At 42.3% G+C, this 12,842-nt stretch overlaps 1 protein-coding gene across 10 annotated transcripts in view; it reads left to right on the top strand.

Annotated features, from left to right (window-relative positions):
• Positions 1-4,365, top strand: part of LOC142566780 (uncharacterized) — a 217,358-nt gene extending 212,993 nt beyond the window's left edge. For 4 of the 10 annotated variants that reach the window (XM_075677662.1, XM_075677660.1, XM_075677664.1 and 1 more), the window contains exons 12-13: positions 1,182-1,245; positions 4,135-4,357. In XM_075677662.1, coding sequence (XP_075533777.1) covers positions 1,182-1,234 — 53 coding nt within the window. In that variant the 3' untranslated portion in view covers positions 1,235-1,245; positions 4,135-4,357. Of the gene's footprint in view, positions 1-1,181; positions 1,246-4,117 lie in introns of all 10 variants that reach the window. The other 6 variants (XR_012825127.1, XR_012825128.1, XM_075677667.1 and 3 more) reach the window with 6 other exon arrangements.
• The last annotated feature ends 8,477 nt before the right edge of the window (positions 4,366-12,842 follow it).

The raw sequence follows: 12,842 nt of genomic DNA, 5'->3' as shown, positions 1-12,842 counted from the left end.
GCCAGCTTTCCCTCATAGTGTGGTAAATTTGCCAGCATTGGTACACATAATAAGTGTGAGCAGAATGGAGGTAAAAATAACGTCAGAATTTCCATCATTTATCGCTGAACATTGAAGTAAATAGGTACCCATGTGCAGACACACTGACTTCATTCAATATTTTTTAAGCTAAAGATGCCATGTGCACATTGTTTAGGCTTTAGAGCTTCAGAATTTTAAAGAAGTGACAGTAATTAAAACATTTATGTCCACTCTCAGTATTAAGAAATGCATAGTTTTGCCTGCAGCAAGGCATGATGGCATGCTTGTTCATGCCAGAAGCATTGTATTTTTACTCATCATGTTCTTTACCGTTGCTGATGCACATGTGATTACATTTGATAACTGTTGATAATTTCAGCATAGCAGAGCCTTTGTTCATTCCACTGAAGGCTTTACGTGTCAGAGGAAACAAATTTCACCGACACTCACTGACTGCACTGCAGAAACTGATTCTGTTAAGCCACTGCCCAAGCCACCCTACACAGCCACACAAGTAGCACATAAGTGCCGCTCGAAAGACAAAAAGAGGAACAAAAAGCCACCCGTGTCATTGTTTTGTTTGTGTTTAATCTTTTTTAGTGAAACAACTGCACCAAGAACAAGTTCTCCTGAAGTACATCCCTTTTAGGTGCCTCGCATTACTGCGTGACATTTATGTTTGCTTGGTTTGAGTGCAGCAGATTTTGAGGCAGATATTTTAAATATGTGGTTGCCTTCAAACCAGTTAAACTTGCACTTCACCATAATTAATAGCTGTGCTTTGTGTAAATACTCGATTTATCTTTGGGAAGGCAAGAACTGAAAGAAAAAAAATCAAGCTTATTGAATGGCTTTGTGCACCAATGACGCGACCAAATGTACATGTGCATCATTCAAAAGAACATAAATAAGCAAGACTGTGCATGTTCTGCTACAAGGTAACCAAATACATGTAGAAGTCACGGGATACATAGAATTTCACAAAATACAACATAGTACAATAGCAAAAAAGAAAAGTGCTCTGAATAAAATGCGCCAGATATCGCCAAAAATGTTTACTTTAATGTGCTGTTAAAAGTCTACAGCTGACATATTTCGCCCATCGTTGTGTTGTTTTGCGGAAATTGTTGGCCAAAGCAGAAATGGCTTTGTGCTTGCAGGGCAACCCCTGACTCTATTGCGGGCTGGGCCTTGGGGCATTGCCCTCACCTAGGCGGCAGAGAGGTGAGTTGGGGAGGAGAGGTGGGCTGCCAGTTTCATGCCCCAAAGTTCTAGCTGTCTCAGATATGCTGGGTGTGGGATTCTAATGCTTGACATGCTTTACTTCAATGTGCCCACATACAGTCAGGCTCGTTTATATTACACTGTTATTTAATTATTGGTACTATTCAACAGCAAAAGTGTCCCCCTGAAAACGCTGTGTGGTATGCCGATATTTAACTCTATTCACGGGCGCGTTCAGTATGGTCAATTGTGCTCTGCCGGCACTGCACCGAGCCTTTGTGATCACTTCTCAATGCGCGAAACTTTCTTTTCAGAGGCACTCGGTTGTTCTGCCAACAAATATCGAGTTTCTTTCACTGCTCATTTTGTGTCGACAGTTAGCACCGAGAAAAAGTGGCACACAAGCACTCCTCTTTCTGTGTGATTTGTCCTAATGTTGAACCAAGCATTATGAAAATATGAAAACAGATTTCATGTATCTTTAGCATTATTTCTCAACGAGTCTTTCTTAAGAAGAAGCATTGAACAATTGGATGTTTGTATCTTCTGCACATGTAACATATTAGTTTCAGTCAATGCAGCAGTGACTAGTAGTAGAAACTGTGCTGGGTTGGAGTGAACTGTAAGATCACATCCAGCCTGTAAATTGCTGCTTCCTAGTGATGCAACATTTGCGAAAATATCCTAGCCTTTCTTAGCATACAAAATTAAAAATGACAGCAGATGATATTGCATGCAAAGGCGTGTTCATAAAATTTTTTGAAAGACATGGACATTCTTTAACAAATAATCTGCTTATTTATTAGCTCCAAGATTCTTGGTACCCTTCGGGATTTTTGTCTACCAAACATGAAAGCTGTGCGCTTTTATTATTGTGATAGAAATTATATGGACACTCCAGGAGAAGTTCGGCCATTACCCTGATGCTCCGTATAAAGTCCAAGTGTGATAACATGGTGGCCTCGCGCCATATGCTGTTGGTGCAAGTGAAAGCATGCGAGGGTGAGCCAAGGATGGTGGCTCGATCTCGTGCATGCAAGGGAGAAAAGTGGGAACGAAGCGCATCGTCTTCCACCACGCGCAAGGCAAGTGTTTAAAGGGGTTTCTGCTCCAGCTGCATATGACGCGGCTGAGCGCCACCGTGTGGGCCCTATCTTGAAAGCAATCTGCAACGAGTCTAGGCGCGCAGAGGGCTGATAGCTTCATGTGTTCTGGCCGCTTAGTTGGCATTGAAGCGAGAAGCAGCACGAAGGTGAATTTGCTCACTACTGCTCTTCCACACACCAGCATTTTGACAGCTTGTGTCCACTGTCATCAAGTGAGATGTGTTTTTTGCATTTTTCTGCCTTACCAAGCTTCCTACTGTTGGTAAAGGGAGCTTTTTACTATTTGTGAAGTGAAATAGATGCATAACGACCACGGAAGGAAGACAAGAAAGAAAAGGCGTGCCAGTCTCCAGTGATGGGAGGTTATATGGTGATCATGTCACCGAATTCCAATTGTGCGCTTCTGTTGGAAACAGAAGCGCACAACACAGGGCAACCCGCTTTCCGTCTCATCTAGTGTTTGTGGACTAACCTTTCAGCAGCACGATCATAGTGTGTATGTAAGCTTCAGTGGTGTCTAATACCATGAAGCCGCCACAACAGGTTTCGGTGATGTGAATAGTCTGCTTTTCTACATCCGAAACTGCGCTTCACTTGGCACACGTTTTTAACTAGTCTGCCACTACACCTTTAAAAATGACGAATTCTGTTCTGCATACCAACAGAGAGATCCATGGACAGACTAGACAAGGCATCTGAGAAGCTTTCAAAGCCTTTTTTTTTTTCTGGATCACTGCGAATATGAGTGCATTATCTGGGGCTGACATTTTTGTTATCCGAAAACAGTTCAAGTGCCCCACAATAAGTGATGCATGTACTGCTCTGAGCAACAAACGATGGAGATGCAGCACACCACCACCATCAAAATTGTTATACAAACTAGATTAAATAACATGTCACCTAAATTTTTATACTCTCCAAAATGACACTAATCGAACGTTGGCATAATTTACATCAGTGCAGTCCACTTTACTGGGCAAACTAGGACCCTTCTATTTTTTTTCACTTTTTATGCCCTGGGAGAAAAACGAGAGAAAAAAATTTTTCCCTCTGAAATTGACTTTTTTTTTTTCTAAGCCCTCACATCTCTACCAGCAGTTCCTAGCTCAGCTTTAATTCAGTTGCTTTAACCCATTGACAGCCAAAGCCAGCTGTGCACAGGAAGAGATGCTGGATTGCTAAAGCCGGCAATTCGTAGGCGGTGGGACAGGCTTAGTAATGTTATTAGATGGCATTATGTGTCCACGTCTAGGGTGCTTTTTCTTTTTTTTATATATATACGTGTATATATTTCTTGCAACATTTGCGCACATGTTCAAACACCTACAATCACTGAAGTGGATGCATTTTCCATGTTCAGCTGAATTCTGGCATCGTGGCAAGAATATCAAAAAGCCGCAGCTGGTGGTGCTGCTCTTCACATGCCAAAGTGTCTCAAGCTTTTTCACCAAAAATGAATCTGTGACTGGCACTGAAATGTGCTGTTTCATATTGCAAAGAAAACTTGATTTTTCAATTTTTTTTTAGCATTTATTACCGTGGAGCGTTGTTTAACAAATGCAACAGTGTAGTTTGTTTGTGTGGCATGCATGTGAACCACGCAGTGCACGTAATAATTGATAGCCAATGGGTGAAGCAATGTGGGTACTAGATGAAAGCTGGCAAAGAAAGAGAAGAAACCTCACCAAAGAACATGCCACTAAGCTGATCCAAGTCAAACTTGTTTTTATCCATCTTTGTCTGGCACGGCATCGCAAAATTTGTAGTGTTCTCTGCGTTGCAGGAAGGTTTGGTGATTGGAGCATTCCGAGTACCCTGGCCTGGAACAAAAGTGTGGTAAAGGAGCAACGTGGAATGCAGCCAGCTTCTGTTGTGCCAGTGGTGCCCAAGAGACTAGTGACAGTCATGGTCGCCATTGTGTTTGTTGCAGTGTGGCCAACTAGCAAGGACAGTGCTTGTTGGTGCAACAGTGTGAATACAAGTAGCCAGAGGCTGGTGTTCATGCACATCTTCACTCATCCCGAGTGTGTCATATTTTTAGCAAGTTTCTCTCTCTTATCCAGTTCCTTCTGTTGGAGTGACACCAGCATTCAGGGTTTCCATTACAACTATCCACATTGAGTGACGACAGTGTGGAGTAAATGAAATGTGATAATTTTAGCATGCAGACGTCGGTGCATTTGCTGCCCTGTTATGGTGTGCTAGGTAGCCTTTTGCTTGGAGCTAGAATTACCGGCTTACTCTGAAGCGCTCATTAATAATCATTTTGAAATTATCCGAAACCATCTGTACAAGCTCCTGGGAATAAACTATTTCATCTAGGTATTGTACACAGCCGACACGCATTATTTTTTTCAACTTGCTACAACATATGCAACAATGGTTCAGCACAAAATTATCACATTTCATTTGTTGATGATTGTTCATGCCTTTTCAAGTTATGCATTAAACATTCAATTATTTGGACTTGCCATCTGGTTTGACTGGGCAAGTTCATTCTTCTATAATGTCAGATTAAGACATGGTTGGGCTTTTCCCCAGGCAAACTTGGACAAGCGCTTCCCCCCCACAAATTAGCCACCAAGGAGCACCGCAAATGTGTGGGATAAAGGTGGTGCTAGTGTCCAACAAAATTGCATTAGATGGTCCGTATCACTTGCAAAGGAGCTGCGGAAATGCTTTGAATTGTTCATTTCACATACTACCATCACTCAAGCACCCAGGCACTGTAATGGGAGGGAGGTTGCATATATGTACAGCATTAGCACTTTGTACGTGGAAAACCACAGTTACTGTGAACATGAGATACAGCTGTCGGAACAGAGGAAATGACGAAAATGATTTGTAACAGTTTCGTAGCAAAAGAACAGAGAAAAAAATACAATAAAAAATTACACCCATAATCTCCTGTGGGAGTTGTCTAAATGAGGCGTATTTACTACTAATTATGTACTGTTTCACTGTCGCATGCTGCTATGTTTGGTATAATTGTGAGAAACACTGCAAAAGAAATGTGAAACGGTGAAGCGCAGTTGCAGCACGGAAATGTTAACAAATACCTGCGTGAGATGAAGAAGAGGCTAGTAGTAGCAGTCTTCACTCATGCTACATGATGGTGCATTTGGATGATGCTGCTGCTTCGTGGAAGATGAGCACTAGCCCATGCATGCTGTAGTATGTGACATAATTTGACAGTGTCACATTTGGTAGACCTCATGTGTAGACGTGGTCGATGACGCTGCCTCCTCTCAGTACTGCGGTGGCGGCTGCGATGGTGCAGCCGGACGGGCCACATCTTGGAAGCGAGTGCGCCGAGCGCTGATAGCTTTGTGGTGTGTTCTCACTGCTTCGTCTGTGTTGAAGCGAGAGGCATTACGAAGGTTAATTCGCCTGCTGCTGTGGGCGCTACCTTGAAAGCGATCGTCTTGGCGGACGGACGGATTTCCTTGTTGGGTAGGCATAGAAATGCTTACGCATTTTTAAAAATGTATGTTTGTCAACAAAACAAAAAAGAGCATCTCCAGTTTACACACTGGGCCTCTTGGATTGCCCATCCTTGACAGTCCGAGACTGTTCGAGAGACTGCATATGCAACGCTCATTGGCTGAAAGCACTGCCTCAGGCAGTTCAGGACTGTCGTGGACGAGTAATCAAAGAAGCCCACTATCATCAGGAAGGTGATTCCAGTTATGTGCGAGTTTATAAAGTAGTTCATGCATCAAAAAGCACCTTTAACTTTATGGTGATGGTCCACTCGTGTTGATCAATAATAAGCAGACATCAGAACGAGTTGAATATGAATAGTTGTCGAGATAAGCTGTATTTCTTCCGTGTTTTTGGTTTACAGTTGTACCCACTTAGGACAATATTCAAGTGCCACGAAAATTCCATTGTTATAACCGATAATTGTTATTACTGGGTTGCATGAAAAAATCAAAATAGGGGGATGGCAGAGCTGTTGCGAGAAAACTCTGGAGAGGCCAATGCCCCTCCCCACCACCTTCCTCCATCTGGCTGCTGATTGTGTTCACTCGTTCTAACTGTTGAACTCTGCTTCCTGGGCGCTCTGATCATGTGCAACAAGCTGCGGCTGTCGGCGTTTAAGAATGGCCCTGCTATAACTGCAAAGGGGTCACAGGCACCAAGCGATATGCAAACTCTGCGAGGACTACGTTGAGGCAGCCTGCCCTACCGCATCATTTCTGCTGTTGTCGCTATCGCTATCTGATGCAAGCATGTTCATGACGATCGCCTCATCTGAAGCACTTACTTTTTAAATCTATAGCTGTGCATTTTCTTTTTTCCGGCAACATCGTTCATTGCCGATGATCAGCGGGCGAATCAGCCATCTTCCGTTTCGGCAGCGAGTTGTCAAAGGAGGCTGAGAAACCACGTCCACCACGTGGCCAGGAACGACTTCAACGCTGCCAGCAAATACGAGTGCGAGCAACTTAATTAGTTGGCAGAACTGCACAGAATGAGGAGCCAGCTAGCAATCTGGGAGCAGTGTAGTTGGTGTGGTCCATTCGTGTTTCCGAGGGTGGCACGGCATAGAGTTACAGGCACAGCCCATTCATGTTCCGAGGGGTGGAAAGGCGACGGGAGAGAGGTGCACGAGGACGCCGATGCGGAGAAGGCTGGAAAATGAGCGCGTGGTGGGCCATCATGCAGCAGCTCGAATTTCTCTTTTCAAGGATTTCGCACTTCATTACCTTTCAGCATGGACACCCAGTAGCCAGACTTCATCGTTATAACTGATAATGCAGCATGGGGGCATTGTAGTAAGTGGGTTATTTCACCATAGAAAATATACAAAAGTTGACAGTACAGCCGCTTCTCAATGTTAAAACCGGTATTGTTATAAGTGGGTTAGACTGTATTTGTTTACTTCAAAGGCTCCTAGTCAAAGGGTATATTACATGAGGTGTGTACATTCACAATACCATCGATACAATTCCTGAAAGTGACAGAATGGGAGCGCTGCACAATGTTTGGAGGCAGGTCATTCACTGTTTGTACAAAGGATTGACGCTGTTTGTGTGCAATGTGACAGGCACTGTCACAAGTGTTGGCAAGGGAAATGAGGAGCCCTTCAATTGTGGCGTGGCTTCCAAACCAGACAACATGCAGGACAAGGCACTTTGTCTTGATGCCTCATTGCTTGTCCTTTGTATTCTCTGATGCCATTTGATAGCCGTTATGTAGCCCAACAATACATTTTAATTACGGTGCAGTAGGACACGAAACAAAATAAAGACCACAACAGGAAAGAGTGGATAGGAAATAATACCTTTTAACCTATGTGTGAAACTCGCCAGTGTGTTGTGATGGATATTGGCTTAACTGACAACCAACTGAAGCTGCGCTTGGTTGTGAAAAGCATGCTTATTCTAGTGATGGTCAACGCCCTACTGCTGTGCTGCAGACAAGATACTCGCCATTGCACGCAAGTTCTCTCAACAGGTTGCGAGCTTCCTTGCTGATTCATTTACTTTTTATTTACTGATACTGCAGACCTCCATGTGGTGCACACAGGAGGGGTCGTACGAGTAACAAGGAAGAAAAAAAAATGACCATGAAGATGCAGTAAAAGCAAGCAGGACATGCAATTAACAATCACAGCAGTGGCACTCTAAGTGACATACAAAATCATTAGCGCCGTAAAATACTGGAGGGTTACAGCATTCCAGTCTGACAGAGTTTTATGGAAAAAGCTGCATTTATATACATTCATCCTTACCAAAGTTGGAGCAGCAAGTGCCCTTCCACAGGTTTGTCTACATGTCCTAGCAGTGTAGGGCTGTACACATTTTATCATACTTAAGTTTAATCTCTGCAGCTACACAGTTGTGTACGAAAATACAAACGAGGATGACATAATTTGGTCACTCCATAAACACATGCTGGCACTCTAAACACTCGTCAGTTTGTAAATTGCACATACATATAATCTGAACATATTTTTTAGCAGCCCCGACGCCCCAACATTCAGCATGTGTCTCCCTCGACATTACCGCCAGCAGAGTTAACAACTCTGTGCAATTGAGGCCACCACAGAAGGAAGTCACTGCAGATGGTGCATTTATTACTCTCGGGTCATACATTGGAAACATGGCGATTAGCCTAGTTGGTATAGATCTATAAGGTCTCCTAGATTTGATTGTACTTTCTGCACCAGTTTCTGGCAGTACTGTACATGGTGTCGCACAAGCTAACATTATGTGAATCTAGTGCGGCACCTGCACGCCTCATGGTGCACACAAATAGAGGGGAAAGGGCAAGCTAGCTGCGTCGTCTGCTGTGGGAGATTGAGCATATTTCACAAAAGCATGCAGGAAAGCAAAGCCCATTTGCTTTTAATTGTTGCTCTAACCTAAATGACAGTATTAAGGTGGCAACAAAATGTTAGCCTAAGCGTCTTGTGCTCATCAGGAAATGCAGCGTTTGCGAACACTGCCCAAATGAAAAGAAGTTACCATGCTGCAAACTTGTCTCAACTACCAGTCAGGCGCTGAACTTGGCTCTTTCTACAAATTAGACCAAATGTTTTAACCAAAACACATGAAACACTGCCATTCTCACACCACTAATCAACAGATGCAGCGCCATGTCGTCTGCTACTAAGCGCTCACATGGCGCCTGCATTTCCAAACCAGTCATTGCAAGAGTGCCTAGAATTTGCACACAACTGGTCCTTTAATGGAATCAAATAGAGAAGTGCAGAGCAGGTGGCATTTGCAGCACTGCTGAATCAAGAAAAATAGTGCTGCACTTCTAGTCCAGGAAGCGTAGCCAAATCGAGGAGACCTATAGGTTTTGAGTGCTGGTGACAGCCATGAGCGACACGTTCAAGTGACAATTAAGGAACATGTGACTTAGTATATCTGCTCTCATCTTCACTTGTTACTTGAAGAAAAAGACAAACTGCCTTGCTAGCCTTGTAAATAAAACCAGAAATAGTGCATGAAATGATCAACCACACAACACGTGTCCAGTGACATGAAAACTCTATTCTGTTCCGTTCAAGATGATGATGGCATATTTATGCATCTTATGCTATCGCACTTCATTTCAGAAGCATGGTTGTTAATGCATCGCCATTCGTCTCTGTTGTTTCGTACTGCCCCTGTCAAGATTTATTTCTACAGCTTCAATGATGAACTGAGTTACTTGATTATCCAGAAGTGCTAATGTCAGCCATACTTTGACACCATTGTTTAATAAGTGATCTAAACGCTACAGATTACACTTTGGGTTCAAGGGGAGACACTCCTCGAAAAAACATTTAATACTTGTACTAGAGATTTGAATATACACACACTTATAGAGCATTTCAAGCAGATTTCAAATATGTCATTAGTTTCTGTGTAGCTGCTATAGTTCTTAAGTTCTACACAATGGCATAATAGAGTGATTTTATGGGCACTTTATTGTGTAATAAATTTTCGCAAAATACTTTGTGCTGTAGCTTATTCAGCTCTTTGTAGACCGCAAAGTGCTGATATCTATTTAAACAGTGTGTACAATTACTGGAACTAAGAAAAAAACATTAGGACACTTCATTTAATTTTTTTCAGAATAACATGAAAATAACCTTGTACACCTACAATTGTCTTATACTAACGAAATTTGGCATACATACTCTTGAAGATATGTACAGTTCCAATAGCTACTTGAAATTGAAATATCTCCAAGCAGCAAGTTGCAAAAGTACATGGTTATATTTCAGAGAATTGAGAAAAAGAATTAGTTGAAATGTTTCTTTTTTTGCAGTTTCAGTAATTGTACATGCTGTTTGGCTAGATATTGGCACTTTGTGATCTACAAAGAGCTAAACAAGCTACAGCACGATGCTTTTGTCAAAATTTTTTACGTAAAAATGTGCTCACAAAGATGACTATATTTTGCTATTGGGCATCGCATAACTCTAAAACTATGATAGCTACACAAGAACTAGTACATATTTGAAATTTGCATAGAAAATTCTACACTTTAATGAATTTTGAAACCTCTAATAAAAGTATTAAAAAATTAAGTTGTTTCGAGGTGCGTCTCCCCTTGACCCTCACCTTTTATGAATGTTGCCAACACTTTATGTTTATGTGTGTAAATGTAATGCAGTTGATTAAGTCACCATTTCGTAAAATCTCATCTTGTCAATTTTTGAAGAATTTTGAATGTTTAAACCATGGTCAAAGTCCGTCTCATTTAATCATAGTCCAGTTGACCTCCGTTAATTTGGCACTCAATAATTAAACTTCACTTTGCCGTGTCCGAGGCTCTCACCAGCATCTGTGCACTTCTCTTTTAGATAGTGCACACTGGTACAAATTTGAAATTCCAAGTGGCACTTAAATGGAACAAGAGAGGTACTTTACGGATAAGTCGGCATACTGAACATGCAGTCAGTCAGTTTTATTTGCAATCTAAGAAACAAGAGTGCACTACAAATCGGAGGCAAGCTTCTTGAGATGGCTGATACGTCCCCTTGCTTACCACATTTCTATGCATGTCACATCTGACTTGTTTGTCCCATGGAGTGCCACAGTTTCATTTCATTTATTTTCACCTTAAAGGCCCGGAGGCATTACATAAGGGAGGGCTTTAATCCTTGTGACAATGTTAGAACAAATGTAGAGAGCAGTAAAGAAACAAGAATAAACAAAAACAAGTCAGGAACAATGGTGAAAAAAGGGGAACATTGTGTTGGACTAAGGTTGGGTGGGATCAGTAATTAAGCAATGTGGTTAACATTTCGCAGAACGTCTTGCGGTCAGTGCATGACACAATATCTTCTGGGAGATGGTTCCAATGGGTTATCGCGTCAGGGAAGAATGAAGTGTTCATGGCAGATGATCGGGTGTTAAAAAAATGTGTGCTATGGGACGACTGGCTGAAGCGAGCGGATGTATGTAAGGGTGGATTTAAGACGGAATGCCTGGAGCGAGGATGGTAATAAAAGGTGTGAAGCAAAAGTTGTGGTGACACTGTCCTTCACTCTTGAGGAGATGCTGTTTGATAATGTGTAACAAGCTCTCACTTTAGCAAAAATTATAGAAAGGAGCGCAACAAGAGGATGAGGTGTTGAACTTGTAGCAGTTGTTTATTCAACCAGTAGAATGCATATACCAGGTGTTTTTTTTTTTTAGGCTATACATAATCTTAAGAAATTGCCTGTGGCAGGAAGAAATCAACAGCAACAGAACACTGTCAGGAAAGGCAATGCAAGCTCAAATGCCTTTGTGTAGCATCAAATTAACAGTAATCATAACATTGACTTTGAATTCTGCTGGCATAATTAAGATGAAGCGTCTGTCATCACGTCTCCTTTTAGATATGATATGGGCCCAATCAACACGTAATAAACCAGATGCAGGGTAATCTACAGTGATACACCCCGTGCCACCTAATGAATAAATAGTTGCAGACCCATAGCAGCCCTGAAATGTAAATTGCATGTCTACTTCTGTTCAGTTTAATAGTGCTTGTTTTATTATGGCTACACTTTTCCAACAGTAATAAAATGCCGTGTGGCTTCATGTTTGAAACATGCTGCATAAATTTTTATTGAGAAGTAGTGAAATTAAATTTATCAACGCTTATGAGAGCGATTCTAATGTCCTCTGCAGCACTTGGTTTCATATGAAGGATGCCGCAAGAGCCTAGAGTAACAAGGCTTGTGAGAACATCTCCCTTTTGCACACTGCTTGTGTTAAAGCTTGGCAGGCACCAGTGATCACTTTCAAGGATGCTTCTGTGCTAGTGTCTGGCACACACAGCCTGTTCATTAGTTCTAAAAGCAATATCTCTGAAAGTAGTAGGGCCTTCAATTGAAACTGCTGGTTACACATCACCCTATTAGCATGCAGGGCACTGCCAACTGTTTTGTGCCTATTGTTATGACAGCTGCTTTGTCATGCGTGTGTTCCAGTGCCAATTCACAAAGTAGTAAAGCAGCTGCAAGTCATCCAGTCCAACGTCAACTGTGGAATCAGATTTAACTAAGAATGTGAAATGGTGGCAACAGCTGAATCAAGTGCCTACTAACGGCTAAGAAAATAATGTTGCCGCAACAAAAAACAATCTAGCTTAACCATTTGTTGAAGGCAAAGCCCAATTATAACCATGTTACTGTACCTGGTGATGCAAACACATTCTCACAACTGCAGACTGCAAGTAAAATTAAGCATTATGACAATGTGCAGGCCAATCTGATGCAAGTGGACACAATCAAAGGCGCATGACGCCTTCACAGGTGCCCAGCAAAGTGGTTATTGCCCTAAGCAGTCTCTGAAAGCACCACACTGTCTGTACGTAGCCATGCTCTCTCCACAACCACTGTCTGGGCAGTACCTCACTAACAAACTGCTAGAGATAGCAACAGGCCAAAGCAACAGCTGTACTACGTCTTGAAGGCATAGGAACATGCCAAGGTGGTTGTTCCTTCTGCACATCATGTTCGGCAACGGCAGTTTTGGAAGAAAGGAAGAC

This window comes from Dermacentor variabilis, unplaced genomic scaffold, assembly GCF_050947875.1.
Source record: "Dermacentor variabilis isolate Ectoservices unplaced genomic scaffold, ASM5094787v1 scaffold_13, whole genome shotgun sequence".
NCBI classification, from domain to species: domain Eukaryota; kingdom Metazoa; phylum Arthropoda; class Arachnida; order Ixodida; family Ixodidae; genus Dermacentor; species Dermacentor variabilis.
Note: the sequence above shows the minus strand (reverse complement) of the source record. Positions and strands in the feature narration are given on the sequence as shown.